At 38.7% G+C, this 14895-nt stretch overlaps 1 protein-coding gene across 1 annotated transcript in view; it reads left to right on the top strand.

The window, feature by feature from the left end:
* The window catches only part of MYLK (myosin light chain kinase), a 195708-nt gene that overhangs the window by 44956 nt on the left and 135857 nt on the right, over positions 1-14895 (top strand). The window contains exon 2 of the mRNA XM_010407059.4: positions 10289-10446. Within this exon, the coding sequence (XP_010405361.3) occupies positions 10297-10446 (150 nt within the window). The 5' untranslated portion in view covers positions 10289-10296. The remainder of the gene's footprint in view (positions 1-10288; positions 10447-14895) is intronic.

The following is a 14895-nucleotide window of genomic DNA, read 5'->3' on the forward strand; positions in this document are numbered from 1 at the left end:
AAAGTAGAAAAGAAATCCCCAGCTGGAACGATGCATGTAGGGGTTCACTTTTCATCATCTGAAGAGTGCTTAGAGTTCTTGATCTCTGTTAGAGCTCTCTTGGAATGGCACTCTTTAAGACTCTGAAAGAGTCATTTCCATCAATCTATGGATACAAACGGGAAGAAAGTCACAGGAACATGTCCTATGTCAGATGGGAAACGTGGGTATTGTGGACCAACCATTCTATCTGATCTACATTGCATTATCCTGAAATTTTGAGAGCTGTTACCCCTGTAGAAAAAATTAGGAACTGTCATTGTATAGTCCCATTTCACACCCAGCTTGTAACTTTTTGTGCGAGGTGGTGTTTCTCTTTGTTTTACAGTGCCAAATACATTGTTAAGGATTGATGTATACTCAGTGATTGTTGGAGTATGCTGGTTTGCATGCATGAAAAAAACTTCTGTTTCCAGAAAAAATAAACTTGCAGGAGAGCTTAGAGACTGGGTTTTCTGCTGACAGTTAATGGGACTTCATAGAATAGAAGGCAGCTCAGAATTTGGCCCTGTGCTGAGTATCTCAGCATGCAGGACCAGTGGCTCTTTCAAATGAAGAACTAATTCCTTTAGTATTAAGTATTTGCAATATAATTTGAAACTTAGTGGTGTTTATCCATGGCCCTGTCTATCTCTGGCTGAAGTAAACAGGTTTCTTTCCAATGTTACCCCGGGGTTCACACACCTCAGCCAGTAGAGTACATGTGTTCATTTTCCCAAATGGTTTAGAACTTGGCAGACTTGGGTCTGTCTTTGTTATTTTGAGTTCTGGATATATTTGAAACTAAAGCATAAAGCAAAATTTAGAGGCTAAGAATTCTGTGGTTTATGAACCACTAATATTCCATGACTCACCTTCCATGAAATTTTATGGGCCTACTGGCTTGGAAATAGGCTACAGCACTTGGCCACCTGCAGCATCAGCATCAAGGAAAGTTGATGTGATAACTCTTTGAAATGTGGAACCTAAAAAAAACCTCCAAACCAACAGAAATTTCACTGTAATATGCTGATTTAGCATAACCTTCTACCACCGCTAAGACATCACAGCAATAGGACTTTTACAGAAAAACTTTTTAGGCAGACCTCTCAAAACTTGTCCCATGCTAATGTGCACCAGAATAAAACTTGTTAGCTGTGCTAGAAACCTTGCTGAAATCTGCACTCAGCTAGAAGGAGGTACCATACCAAATAAACAGGAAGTAAGACTTTTCTTTCTTTCTAGAAGTCGAATTCTTTTTATTCAGTCCTTGGTTCTTTGAGATCTTGTTTTTACATTGTCTTTTACTGTTTCCCAGCTCTATAATCCTAGGCTAAATAATTGAAGCACTGAATCATTCTTCTTCCTCAATACTGAGTCAATATATATAAATTACTTCTAAGGGGCTTGAATGGAAGGTATTTTTTAAATGCTAGCAAAGCAATATTGTTGGGCTTGTGTATATTGAGTATTAAGGTCTGAAGCCAGAGCTGTAGTTGCAAATTTGTCTTGTGTACTTGAAGCTTCATGCTTTTATCAGCTTATACTGACAATCTTCACATCCTCTGGCACAGAAAATTATTCTAAAATTGCAAGCTGCATTTCAAGATGGTTTAAAAAGCCCCTCTTCCAAATATTTCATGCAAGTCCTCTTAAACACATTCTTATCTGGGGTTCCCAGCTGATGCTCAGGTATTCTGTGGTCTTCAGTCACTGGTGAGGCACAGATGTGAGTTGTGGAGAAACAGTGGAAATTCCACCTGCTGTGAGAGGATGACCTGAAACAAATATCCTCCTAGTGGTTTCTCTGCTGCTTGCATCAGTGTATGTCCTGAAAGGCAGCACAGTACTGGGAAAATTGTTTTCCTTCCTGCAAAAACAGGTTATGAGTCTAGGTCCTGCTGTTCAGTGATCAAGGTCATACCCATACCCATACCCTGAAGTGTTCCTGAATTTTGGATGGTCTTTGTCACATGTGTGTTTCTATCATGAACACCAACTTGTACCAGTTATTCTGTATTTGTCAAGCACAAGATACATGACACAAATTAACCTGAAAGGTTTATTGGCAAGATGAGGCCTGGTGCAATCTCTCTGCAGATAATCTAAGTGCATGCTCTGCATATCCTGAAAATCCTTCTTTAAAGACTATGAAAGGTGTTACTAGAAGTTTGATCCTTTATGAGACCAGCTGCCAATGATGAAACTCAGATTGAGATTTTCAGTCCAAACCTTCTCTAGACAAAGTGTTTGGATATATATTGAGTACTAGAAATGATCTTTTAAAGGAAAACCAGTAGAATTTTATTGGCAGTGACCTGCTGCTTAGTACACTGAAAACCTTTCTGTAGATCTTGCTTTTTTCCTTTTTTTCTCATTTTAAATGTTGCTTATAAACTAGACTTGCAGGAGGTTTTGAAGTCAGATTGAATTACTCTTCCCAGTGTGCTTCTATAGGAAGCCCCTTTGGAATCAGCAAGAACAAGCCCAACTTACATCCCGTTTGCCATCTGGGTTTCCCTCTGGCTTCAATTTGCTGCTGTAAAACAGTTCTTAGGTATGGATGCTGTACTGAACCTGCCCAATGCGTGTCACATTTAGTTACTCATATTTCTTCTAAGATAATGACTGCAAAGAAGCTATTTCTTGTGGTCTCTCTTGATTTACTGCTTCTTAATCTGATGTTTCAAATTAAACCTGAGTCTTCAAATGTCATTGCATTCTTTTAAGACATGTTCAGCTGCTTTGTAATGGGTGTGTTCTTTCTTACAGTTTAATGCTCAGTAGTTATGGAATACTTGAATAATGTAGCATGTCTGTTTATAATCATGATTCTGTATTATCAAAGGTACACATTTATTTTTCACTTTTCTTTATATTTCTGCACCCTTCCTTGTACCTGAAATACCCTTTGCAGCTGCTTTAACTTATCAATAAACCTTTAAGATGCAATTGTTCAAGGGCACACATCAGGGCTCATTTTAGACATTCCATTGCAGCCACATGAACTACTGAGAGTAAGTGAAGTTAGATATTTTTACAGATCCAATGGGCCTGGTATCTTTATTTAGTAACTTAAATAGCGCCAACAAATTGAGGAAAATTACAGGATGTTTACAACTGTTTGTAATTGGAAGAAAGTCATCATTGCTAATGAGTTTTTCCTAGGCAGCACAGACACATATGGAAGGCACGATTTTCATTTAAAAGAACATGGGTGATTTTTCATTTTGTTTGTTGTCTTATAGGATTTATATAAATAAAGGTTTTGACTGCCATCCTTGTCCTTTAATAAACTTAGCTTTAAATAAATGTAGGTCACTTAGCATCATCTTGAGATACTCTATTACATAAGATGAGGATGAAATTCATCGCCCATTTGTGTGATTGTACCATGGAAACCATTTCAGTTTAAAGTCCATGCTGCATTAGTTATGCAAATATAATAAAAGCAAAAAAATTAATGAATAGACAAATAGATTTTCTTACATCTCTCTCCACTTAAAATAATTAAGTTCTGTGTCACACAAGCTGTATAATATTTTTTAGTCTCTTTTAAAGAGACATCGTCTGAATATTAGTTATGAAGTTTGTTCTGGGTCACACCAGATTAACCACTTCTACCTACAGATACTTCTACAGTAGTCACTGTTGTGATTTGCATATTTAACAAAATCTAATGAACTGAGCATCACAGAAGCCTTGGAAAAGTACATAGAAATAGTTGTCCTTCTTTCAAGGATACACAAGACATACAATAAAGGAAATCTGCCACAGACCACCTCTTATTTCTAAGATTGTAGGCCAAACTCCTAAAAGATATCATACATTGCTACATAAAAAAATGGCCTCACTTCATTTCAGAAAGATCCTTCTATATTTCATAGCTCAAACCCTATCAGAATCTCACATGCAACTACATGAGAGCTTGACAGATTTCAGTCTGAAGCATCCAGGAGAACTTTATTGTTTCAGAATGGAACCTAGGGGCTGCAAAAGTATTTTGTTAAAATGAGACCTGGAACAGTTTGAACCTGTTCTTTCCTTTTTCTGTGTACAGGTAAGATTTATGCCAATGCAAAGCCTCATGCTTGTGTGCTGAATGTGAAATTCAAGGCACTGAATTACGGGATTTGAAGAACTTTCTTGCTTCTGGGAAAATCTGTGATGTGATTGTCACAAATGAAATTGTGACTTTTTTTGGAGTTTTTTGCTGTTACTCTACTGAGTCTAAGCTTTAGCACAAATTGCAAGTTGATCTGTGATTCCCATTTTGTGTGGGTCAGTTATGCAAAAGCATACTGTGGGAACATATCCCAGGATTTTACACACATTTGCCAAAACTTTAGCTTGCAAAACTTTTGGATCATGGAGTTGTGCATGAAGATTTGGCATCTGATCCTGTTCCTACTGTGATGTCTAATAGTAGCTATCAAATTTTACTGGGAAAAAGATAGGACATTTAGGAGTCTGGGTTGAAAATGCCTCAATTTTTTTTTTTTTACAAACCGACTTTTCTAGAAACCGCATTTGTAGAGAACAAGAAACATTGGTGAGACAACAGAGGAAGAAACCCCAGTCAAGTCAGGACTGATAGGAAATCTGTCTTGCTCCTATGGTGTCAGGACACATTCAGGTTCTGCTTGACCACAGCACTTAGAAAGACCTACAAATTGCAGAGAACAGGCAAAACGAGATCTGAACATTCAATGATGAATTGTGGACAGTATCCTATTATCCCCTCAGAAAAGAAAGATATTTATTTCACTCATCTTAATATCATGGCCACTTCAAATTAGTCCTATTTGTACCATCATAATCTTGCTCCTATTCCTTCATCAGAGCCCAATACCTGCTACAGTTACTGTGTCTGAAGGAGAAGCTGCCCAGGACAGCATGGCCAAGACTGGTGGCATTACAAGTCCCTTGCTTCTTGTTCCAGCTTCCAGCCTCTTCCCCTCTGCTAAGCGACACACGAATTTATCACCTTTGCTGATCCTTTATGGTTTATTGTTCTTCCTACATGCTGTTTCTTGCGTATCCATAGCTGACAGAAGGCAGGATACTTCCTTGTGTGGTCTTGTAGGGCAAGACTGAAAAGATAGTCACAAGTCATATGGCTGCAAAAATTCATGTCTGTAGTTCAGGGGAGAATGTGTTAAGTTATGGATTTGTACAGAAGTATGGTAACCACATGTTTGTCCTTGTGCATGTTAGTCCTGTGGTAAAGAAAGAAGCTGTAAGAAAGGAAATAAAGTGTCTGAGAAGGGGAAATTCAAGGACATTTAAAATAGAAAAAACTTCATTTAAATACTGAAAATTTTGGAGCATGATAGATAGCACTTAGTCCCTGGCAAAAGTCTGAGTTCAGTGATCTGTGTAAAGGAATAAACTGCACCCAATGTTTTAAAATATGTGCTTTTAAAAAACACACCCCCCAACTGATTTATAAAAAAAGAAATGTATAATGAGATCCAGCTTCCTGTAAGTTTATGGTAATTTTGTGCCTTTTTCTAGTTGTTCTATTTATGTGGTCCTTTACTGTAGCCTGGCTCCCACTCTCTAATATAGTTATCCACACAGCACTTCTTTGTGGTAAGGAAGTACAATAATCCCCACTTTACAAATGGGGAGTCTGGCAAAAGAGAGGCTTAGTGACTTGCCTGAGGTCATGCAGGCAGCCTATTATGGAGCAGGGAATTCAACCAGGACTCCCAAACAGCAGACAAATGCTCCAACCCCAGGGCTGTCTGTCCCTGTAGCTCGTATTTTTAAAGCACTCAAAAGGTTGTATCCAGACTTCAGAGATGGTTCAGGGGTTATTGAATCCAGTCTGACTAAAATAACAGAATAGCTGGACCAAGTGAAAATGTGCTGCTTAGTGTAGAGTTGCAATATCAGTAAGTCAAATAAAGGTTTTTCCGCTGGCAGCTCTGGTTTCCTCTCACTTGCCTGAGCTTGCTCTCTCATACACACACAACACATGCAGTCTCTGCAACTCATTTTTCTCCTGCCTCGGAGGAAGGACTTGGTGAAAGGAAATTGGTATAATTAAATGGTTATGTAGGAAGCTGATGGTAAGTATTTACTTTTATAAAATAAGTGTAGGAGAAGAAAACGTATGAGGTAGATTTCTTAGTGTTTGCTTTCTTGGGTTTATTTTTGGGAGCAGAGTATTGAGTGACAGAGATTTGTTCCCAGTAGAAAATGCTTGAAACACATTAGTCTCCTTTGGTATTAGAAAGATTAGAGGGCACACTGTGAGAATTTGTAAGGGTTTATGTGCTTTTTACAGAGGATTAAGAATTAAAAAAAAAAAAATCCAGATTAGAAAGGCTGTCTAACCACATCACTTCTCTACAGGCCAACATTTGCATGGTGGTTTTCTTTTATGTTTAATACCACAATGTTTGTATTGCAATTTCAGTTACAGTTGGTTTTGTTTAAAGACCATAGTCTAGGTGTGTACAGCATGTGAGATGAAATGTTAGGAGGTCATGTAGCATCCTTGAAATCTTATTCAGCAGCAAGCTTGAAATACCTAAGAAAAATATTTTAGGGATATTCTCATTCTACAAAGTTGCTTAAATAAAAGAAATCAGGTACATTTCATAGCTTTTAAGTGTGTGCTTTCTTCCTGTCTATCAAATTGTAAGCTTGAACAAGATTTGTTCTCTGGGACATTAAATCTTTAAAATATTTGGACGTGGTAGTTCTCTAGTAATATCAGACTGCACAATATGGAATTAGTTATTTGTTTAGGAACAGAATTGTTAAACATCCTCTAAGCTGTAAAAGGATACTTCCTAATTATTTACTAGAAGCATCCATAGTTAATTAAAGTCAGACTGCTAGATGTGGATGATTAGAGACTTACGTTGCTAGAAAACTGCTTGTGCTGATTTGAGCTAATATTTAATTTGTAAATTCCATCCTTTTTGGGCCCTTTATTTAGAAAAAGCATAAATCTTTGCAAGATGTTCTTATGGAAAAGACTAGCTGTTTCTTTATGCTTTACAGTCTCACTATATTACACATCAATTTGTCAATAATTTTTGCAATAGAAATGTAACCTGACCAGTAACAGTGGCTTAATTGTTCAGGATTTCTTTTTTTTTTTCTTTCTACTTCCCCCTACACTGTTTCTTTCTTTCTTCTTTCTTTTTTTTTCATTTCATTTTGTGTAGAGCTTGGAGTTGGACTTTATCCACAGGACTGTTTGTCTAATGCATACCTGAGCCCAGTGATGCTTGGAGGATGAGTGAATGTTGAATATAGTCTATTTTGCAGCCACGTGCCAGCGGCTGTTTCAGGTACTTGGTGAATTTGGTCTTGCACCATACCCAGGTTTCTGTGGGTTTCCATGTCACAGTCACCCTGTGACAGTGACAGCAGTGCTTTGGACCTAAGTACAGATACGTGAGCATTTTGTCCCTACAGAAGTGCTGTGAGCACCTGCAGTACATATAATTTTCTCTCTTGCTCTTTTCAGCCATTGCAATGGCACTGACCAAAGTGAAGTGCTCTTTGTATGGGTGAACACTGTTTGAATTGGATTCTGGATGTTGGCTGCTGGATTTAGTTCTGTTTTCAATTTTACTATGCTGACAACATTGTTTTTAAAACAACATTTAGGTGGCATATGCTTTCTCTGATGTTGTTTTGGTCTCATAAACACTCTGCAAAGTCAATACAGATGTGTGGGGAAGGAGATGTTTTGTTACTGGCCTCTTATGGTTTGTATTGCAGCTTCACTGCAATTTAGTTTGTATTGCATCATAGTGCCTCCTGACAAGAGAAGATTTTCATACCATCTACATTATACCTAGCACATTATTGTCACCACTGGTGATCTGAAAATTTTACTGCAGGTTTGTAGTGGCAGACTGATTTGTTTCAACAAGTTAAGAGTTTCAAAGCTAGAGAGACATTGCAAATACTGGCATTTATAGGCTGTGGAAAGGTGTATCTTAGCAGGTGAAAAGGACATGTGGGAAGAAGTGCTGAAGACTGATTATTTGAAAAGTTTGGTCTTCAACTGTGAAGAAAAATAAGTTTTAGAAATGTGCTAGCAAATATGGACTCAGTATGCAGCAGTTTACAGCTGTGTAGTTGATTGAAAGTCCACTGGGGTAAATTGTGGTTTTAGCTGAGTGGAGAACTGAATTTGGAGTCTTGTCTTTAATGAAAGAACAATTAATTGAACAAATCGTTCTTTCTCTTATTCAGGGAAATTGTTGTTTATTGAAGTGACTATAGCTGTGAGAGACTTTCTTTGTTTGTCCCTTCAGGTACTAAGTAACATTTGTTAGAAGTGAAGCAAGGCTTTGATTTAATCTCATCTCTTTGGAAACACAACCAGTTTCTTTCTTATTTAAATGATATTGTGATTTCATATCATTCTTTAAAGGACAATTTTTTTCCTGTGTGTGTTTTGAAGAGGTACTTATACTGGGAAGGGACACTTATGCTCTCAAGTAACTGGTGCCAATACAGACATACGCTGCAAGTTTGCCTTGTGGAAATGAAGGCAGAATTTCTCAGTTTGAAGCTTTACATCATGGTTAAGGAAATCATCTTTATTCCATTTCTATGTTGGTCTCAGCAATTCAAATTCTAGAAACACCACAGGATTTTCTTGGTTTTTTGATGCCAATATACAGAAATGCTAACAGAGCACTATGCCAGAAGAAATCTGAAGTTCACATCATCTGCATTCTTATGAATGAAGAAGGAGATTACAAGCATTAATTAAAAATCTGTGTGCATAATTTATCTGATATCTTGGATTTGCTTTCTAAACTATAGTTCCTGACAAGTGCACACTGCAAAGCAGAAAGCTTTGTGGCTCCCACACCTTAGAACAAAACACCCTCTGGAGGTGCCTCTTTCTCTCTGCTGGCTGTGAGGGAGAAAAAACTCAGATGAAATATGTATCTTTTAGGCTAATGCCTTCTGTGAGAGGAGCAGCCCTCTTAAACTGTTTTGGATAAATGTAGAGAAGGTGTTTCTGTTTGTTTATGGAGCATGCCAGGTATGTTCTATGGAAAACTGTGTTCTCAGTTCTGGGTTCTCATGTGACATTGGAGTGTAAGTACTGTTTGGAAACGAATGAGTTTTCTGTTCCTCTGCTCCCCAGATAACTGCAGCCTGTTCTAGAAAAAATATCCTTCATACAGTCAGAAATAATGTGGCCTTACTTTAATTGATTTTTCTCTTGTTCAAATTGAAGTTTCAATGTTTACTCAAATATTGCTCATTGCAACTTCCATCAGAATCAGATGAATAAATGCATAGTCTATCATGTCATGTGTATGGTAGAGGATTAAGACTGGAAGTCCAGTGTTTTTCATTGGTTTAACATGACCTATTAGTGGGTCAAGCCACTTCTCAGGTTTTTCTTTGTTAAACTTGTCTATTAAATAGGCATTTTACAGTGGGGCTTCTAATTTACATAGACAATTCAAGGAATTACTACTGGCATATTTTTTTCCAGAAAACCATGAAATTTTACTTTTAAAAAATACAATAATTTTTGCTTTTTATTGGGAACTATGAACTGTTCAGCATAATAATTTCTTCTAGCAGATATCCGCAAAGAGGTCTCTGAAATGCCGTTCTTGTAGCATTATGAAATTGGGTTTCCATACCATTTTACTAGTCTGTGTGCTGTAAGAAGGGTTTGCAGTAAAATAAAGACTGAATTTCTGCAAAAGCATTTGCTCTGTACTAGCAGTACTTTGCAGGGAGTTATCCAGATATTTCTTAAGATCTTGAAAGCTTGGTATGAAAAATCAGATTTTCCAAATTCCCGCTTGCAACTTAAATCCAGTGCAAACAGAGGCTCTTTATTTCATAAGTACTTGTTTGATGCTGGCTCACTTTTGAGACTTATTGATTTTGTTGTATTCCAGGCCAGGAAAATCAAAGTCATGTTATGAAAATATCCTCCTGAAGTAAGTTATTACCTTTTAATGCAGTTGTAAAGGATGACTTTTTGGTTAAGGCTCTGGCCTGGGACTTGAGAGTTCAAACTGAGTTCACCTCAAGATGGTGACCCTGACCACAAGCGTGGGCACAGGCACCATTCCTGAGTGTCAGTTCCCCTCCCAGAAAATAGCACCTGTCACCTTAGGCTGACGATCCTGCTGTGTATACAAGTACAGCACACATACAGAGCGTCTGCTCCTGGTCTGATTCTTAGCTGGTTCTGTCATAAAAGTAATTAAACATCATAACTTCTATATCACCAGTTGTTTCTCTTTTGCAGTCCACACCATGGGGGATGTGAAACTGGTGACATCTACCCGAGTCTCCAAAACCTCCCTGACACTCAGCCCCCCTGTCCCCGTTGAAGCACCAGCATTTACTCTTCCTCCTCGGAATATCCGAGTGCAGCTGGGAGCCACGGCGAGGTTTGAGGGGAAGGTAAGAAACAGACAATGGAGGGCTTCTCCTTTGGGTTTTGCCCTTTCCTGAAGCTGACCGGGGGCTGCAAAGGTAGTGAAGTTGCCTCTGCAACACAGGACCTTTACTCAAGAAGAATACATCGGTGTTTACCCTCCTGGGGAGGCAGGAGCGTTGCAGGTCTGCTTCTGTGTAGAGGAGAGTGCAACAGCAACACCTGAGCATTGCAAAGTATAACCTTGTTGAGCATGCCAGGAACCGAGGCTATTATCAGTGAGAAACTGCTTCAAGGGCTGTCTCTAGTCAGTATGTTCCCCTGCTGCAATTCTACATATTCTCCTACAGCACATTCATATCCCTGCATCCCAAATATCTGCCCGTTCATGAAGCTTTGTGTGTGACACAAATCTAACCTTGCTGCAGCATATCCTTCCTAGCACTCAAGGTAGGAATCTGCAATGAGTGTTGGGATAGTTCTGTATCTGCACCACCTGCCAGACATGTTCCTAACTTGAAAGGAAAAAGAGCATTTTCAGAGGAAAGATTGATTTTTTCAGGAAAACTTGTTAACTTGAAGGGTTTAAAAGGGTGTGTAGTGGGGTGTGTGTTCCCTGTTCTCCCCTTTTCTCATTTTTGGGATATTGAATTGTACTTCCTGGCATCTGTATTTCTTTCATGTGTCAATCCTGGTGTGTGCTCATCCTTGTTCTAGCTATCTTCCTTTATCCTCCCTTAAACCAGTTCTTTTTGCTGGAGCTGTTAGCTTTCCCTTGCAGTCCTTTCAGCTTCCTTTGGTTCCTGTCACGCTCTGATTGCACGCTGACAGCTGCACCATCAAACTGACCGCACTTTTAATCTTTGAAGTGGTGGGACTCATCTGACGGAGGCAGGAAACTGCAACTCTACTGTAACAAAAGCAAGGGCTAGAAGGAATTTGGGAAATTCATAACTTCTGAAACTCTAACTTAAACACAGGGCCGGTAGAGGGCATCTGATATTTATCTTATTTGTTTATGTAAGAGCAGGCCAGGAACTGGGATTTTTCAACAGGAACTGTGTAGGAAAACAGGTTTTGGAGTATATTAATTTTGTAGTATTAAAGAAAAACTCAGAAGTAGGTTTTAGATTTGACTTTTTGAAGAAAACTTGGCATTTTTAATAGAAAGCAAATTTCAATGTAAAACCAAAGAACAGTTTTTTCCTAAACCTTCAAAAAATTTTTTTAAAAAATTGCTTACTTTTAGGTGATTTTAAGGCACCAGTCAGAAACTCTTTCTGTGTATGACACTGGCCAGTCCCAGTGAGCATTCCTGTTCTTACTCTGTATCTTTTTTTCTCTCATTTTTCCCCTCATTATTTCACCTTGTTGCAAACACAGTAGGAAAATGGCAGCACGTCTCTACTTTCTCCATGTGACACCTGTGTACAATGCTGTTCTAATTCCAACTGGTTCTTCCATGCTACACTGCAATAACAGTTCAGTGAAATCAAAGTTGAAGCATGTGCTAAGATTTGGTTTTATAGTTCTCATGTTTCCTAATTAAAAGCTCAAGTGGGATATTTCCAGTTTTTATTGCACTCTGCAGAGTTTTTATTATTAAGTCAAATGGAAACAATCGTAAAATATAATGACCTACAAGCTAGAGTGCCATCACTGCTTTGCATTTTTTTTTTATATCTGGTTTTAAAGTGTTAATTTTCCAGGATACCTATCCCCTTTTTAAAGGCCCTTTGAAGACTGGAAGGGTGAAGTCTGAGGGGTTTTTTAGTAGCTTGGAAAACATACACAAATTCAATACTAATTAAACTGTCAAGTTTAATTTCCTTGAAGGAACAAAACTTTGATTGAAGTCCTGGGTTAGACTTACTTGATGAAAAATCTAAGTATCTCTTCTGGCAGTTCGGTATATGAGTGTGGCCAAAACCTTTAATTTCCCGTCCTTGAAGTGGGGGTGACAGAATTAGCATTTTGTTCGTGCTCTACTCTGGCAACATGGGCAAAATGAGGGGGAGTACAACAGCTCAGTTTGAAAGTTACTGTTGCTGAACAGCTGCAGCAGCCTGCAGAGCTTTTATCATCTGGCTCCATCTTCAGCTGGGTAATACAATGTTTCTTCTTCTGCCACGTTAATGTTTCAGAGGTTCAGAAGGACAGTTGACCTGTTCAGAAAAACAGGTTCAGGAGGACAATCTTAACAAAAACAATTTATTAAGATTTAGTAATAGAAGCTACTCAACATACTTAGGTTTGTCTATCCTGGAAAATAGGCTACAGATGTTATGATATTTTGTTGGAGTATAAATATTAAACCAGACTCAGGATAAAGAAAAATAAAAAGTTTTTTAAATGGCTAGACAGGAGCTTTTCTTCAAAGAGTTTCTTTGCAGTGTAATTGATCTTATCAGAAAGAGCAAACATTTTTAGAATCCAAGACAGGATATAAATCTGACATTGTGATGATCCTGTATTCTCATTAAGTGAACAAGGAAGAGAGGGCCCCAGAATTAAACTTGTTTTTTTTTTCCAGCAGCATAATTAGATAAGTTGTGTGAAATGGCAATTCAAGATCAAAGAGAGTGCAGAAATTGAGAAATAGCCCATAAATGTAAGAAATTTAAGGTAGAAAGAAACTGGCGCTTCCTTTAATGGGAATTTTTAAATTTTCCTGTTCCTTAAACTACCGCCCTGATCTTCTTACTAAAATCTCAGGAATTTTATTTATATGTGACTGCAGATCTCAGTTTTCCAGTGGCACCTCAGCACAGGAAGTTAAATCATCATCTTTCAAGAGTATGAGCATGATTTTGGTTTGGAACACAGAGTGGAAACACTTAGTAAGGCAAAGGCAAGGTTACCTTCGCTAGTTACTCCCCAAACATCTGCTGGACGGACATTGCAGTTGTTCATCAATAAATCGCTGAGGTGATTTTTAGGAAAACCATCCCAGATAATTGTGAAATTGCGTTGTATGTTCTCAACTTGTTAGGACTTGACTGATGTGCTGTTCTTCAGCTGCACATCGTGTGTGAGGTGAACAGCTCAAGGCAGTAATCTCGTGCCTTGTGTTAAGGCATTTTAGCTCATCTGTCAGAACCTTTAAGACACTCCTGGAAAAGGGGAGCAAGCCAAAATGTTACTAGGCTTTGTTTTAAGCTACTTCTTTCTCTGTTGTATTGAACACTGGATGTTAAACTGTGCATTTCATTGCAGCAAACACTTAACCTGCCTTGTTTGCACATGTATAATTTTTGAGGGTAGTATTGATGGTCATTAATTTTATGAGCTTAAAAAAATATTTGTGTTACAGCCCTGCTTGAGAGGAACAGCCAAATATTTTACAGGCCCCAGACCTGTTGCCTAGGGGTCAGGAAAGAATTTTCCTTCCTGGATAAAGCATTGCACTGTTGGCAACAGTGCAGTATGGGTGGTTTTCTGCTTCATGTGAGCCATCATATGTGGTCCATTGCCAGAACTAAGATGTCAAACTACTAAATCTAATCTAGTATTCTAATCCCAGGGAGCTAGATTTCATGTAGCTCATGGTTTGAGTAGGTGTTGGGGTGCTAAATTCAGTTTGGTGCCCCATTGAGTAGTTACTATTCTGCCCTTCCCCTTCCACCAGCCTCCAGGTAAGGGAGCTGGATGGTAAATTTTAAGGCAAGCCAGGTCAATGACAAATCCTGCCCATTTTAATGTGCTTTCTGGTTGTCCTTCTACCACCCTGCTGTTGCATCTGTTTGAATAAGTCCAATGATGTGCATCAATTTGAGTTGCTTTTGCTGCTGGTGGTTGCACCGGTACTGTTTGGAACAACATGCCTGAGAAAATGAATTGGGATCATGCAGTGAGGAACAAGAGGCAATGGGAAGATCAGCAGTGATTCTGCTGTCTATTCTGGGATAGAGAGGAGACCCATTTATGCAGTGTGTTAAGAGGTAAAGAACAGGGAAGCATTGCAAGAATGAAGACTGTGTTAAAGGGAAACGCTCCCACAGTATTTATAAATCCTTTCAACTACCTGCTAAAGGAAAAACTAATTTTTAACCTATTTAACTATGGCATGTTTTACATGCATATCATAAGCTGTGCATGGCAAAACCTTTGGTATCTTCCCTTAGGTTGGGACTCAAGGCAGCAGTGTGTGTGCCATTTCCAACCCTCAGTCAGCAGGTACTCCAGAAGTATGCCCTAATTACACCACATGCCTGGATTTCAGAGGCAGGATCTGAGAGAAGCCCATGTAATGACAGAGGATGATGACATGGCACAACTTCCTTTGCTGTTGGCATGAGATGTTTGCTGTTACAAAATGTACTGGGCAGCTAACTGCATGAAGCTGCCAGTGGCTTTGGATCTGAACTTTCTGGAGGGCTGCCTCTTCTCAGCCATATAAGGAAGAAATTCAGGAAAAACCCGTGTTTTCATGGGAGACAATTGTCTGATGGAAGTGAGTGCTGTGAGAGGACTTG

The sequence above is a fragment of the Corvus cornix genome, chromosome 7, assembly GCF_000738735.6.
Source record: "Corvus cornix cornix isolate S_Up_H32 chromosome 7, ASM73873v5, whole genome shotgun sequence".
Classification (NCBI taxonomy): Eukaryota; Metazoa; Chordata; class Aves; order Passeriformes; family Corvidae; genus Corvus; species Corvus cornix.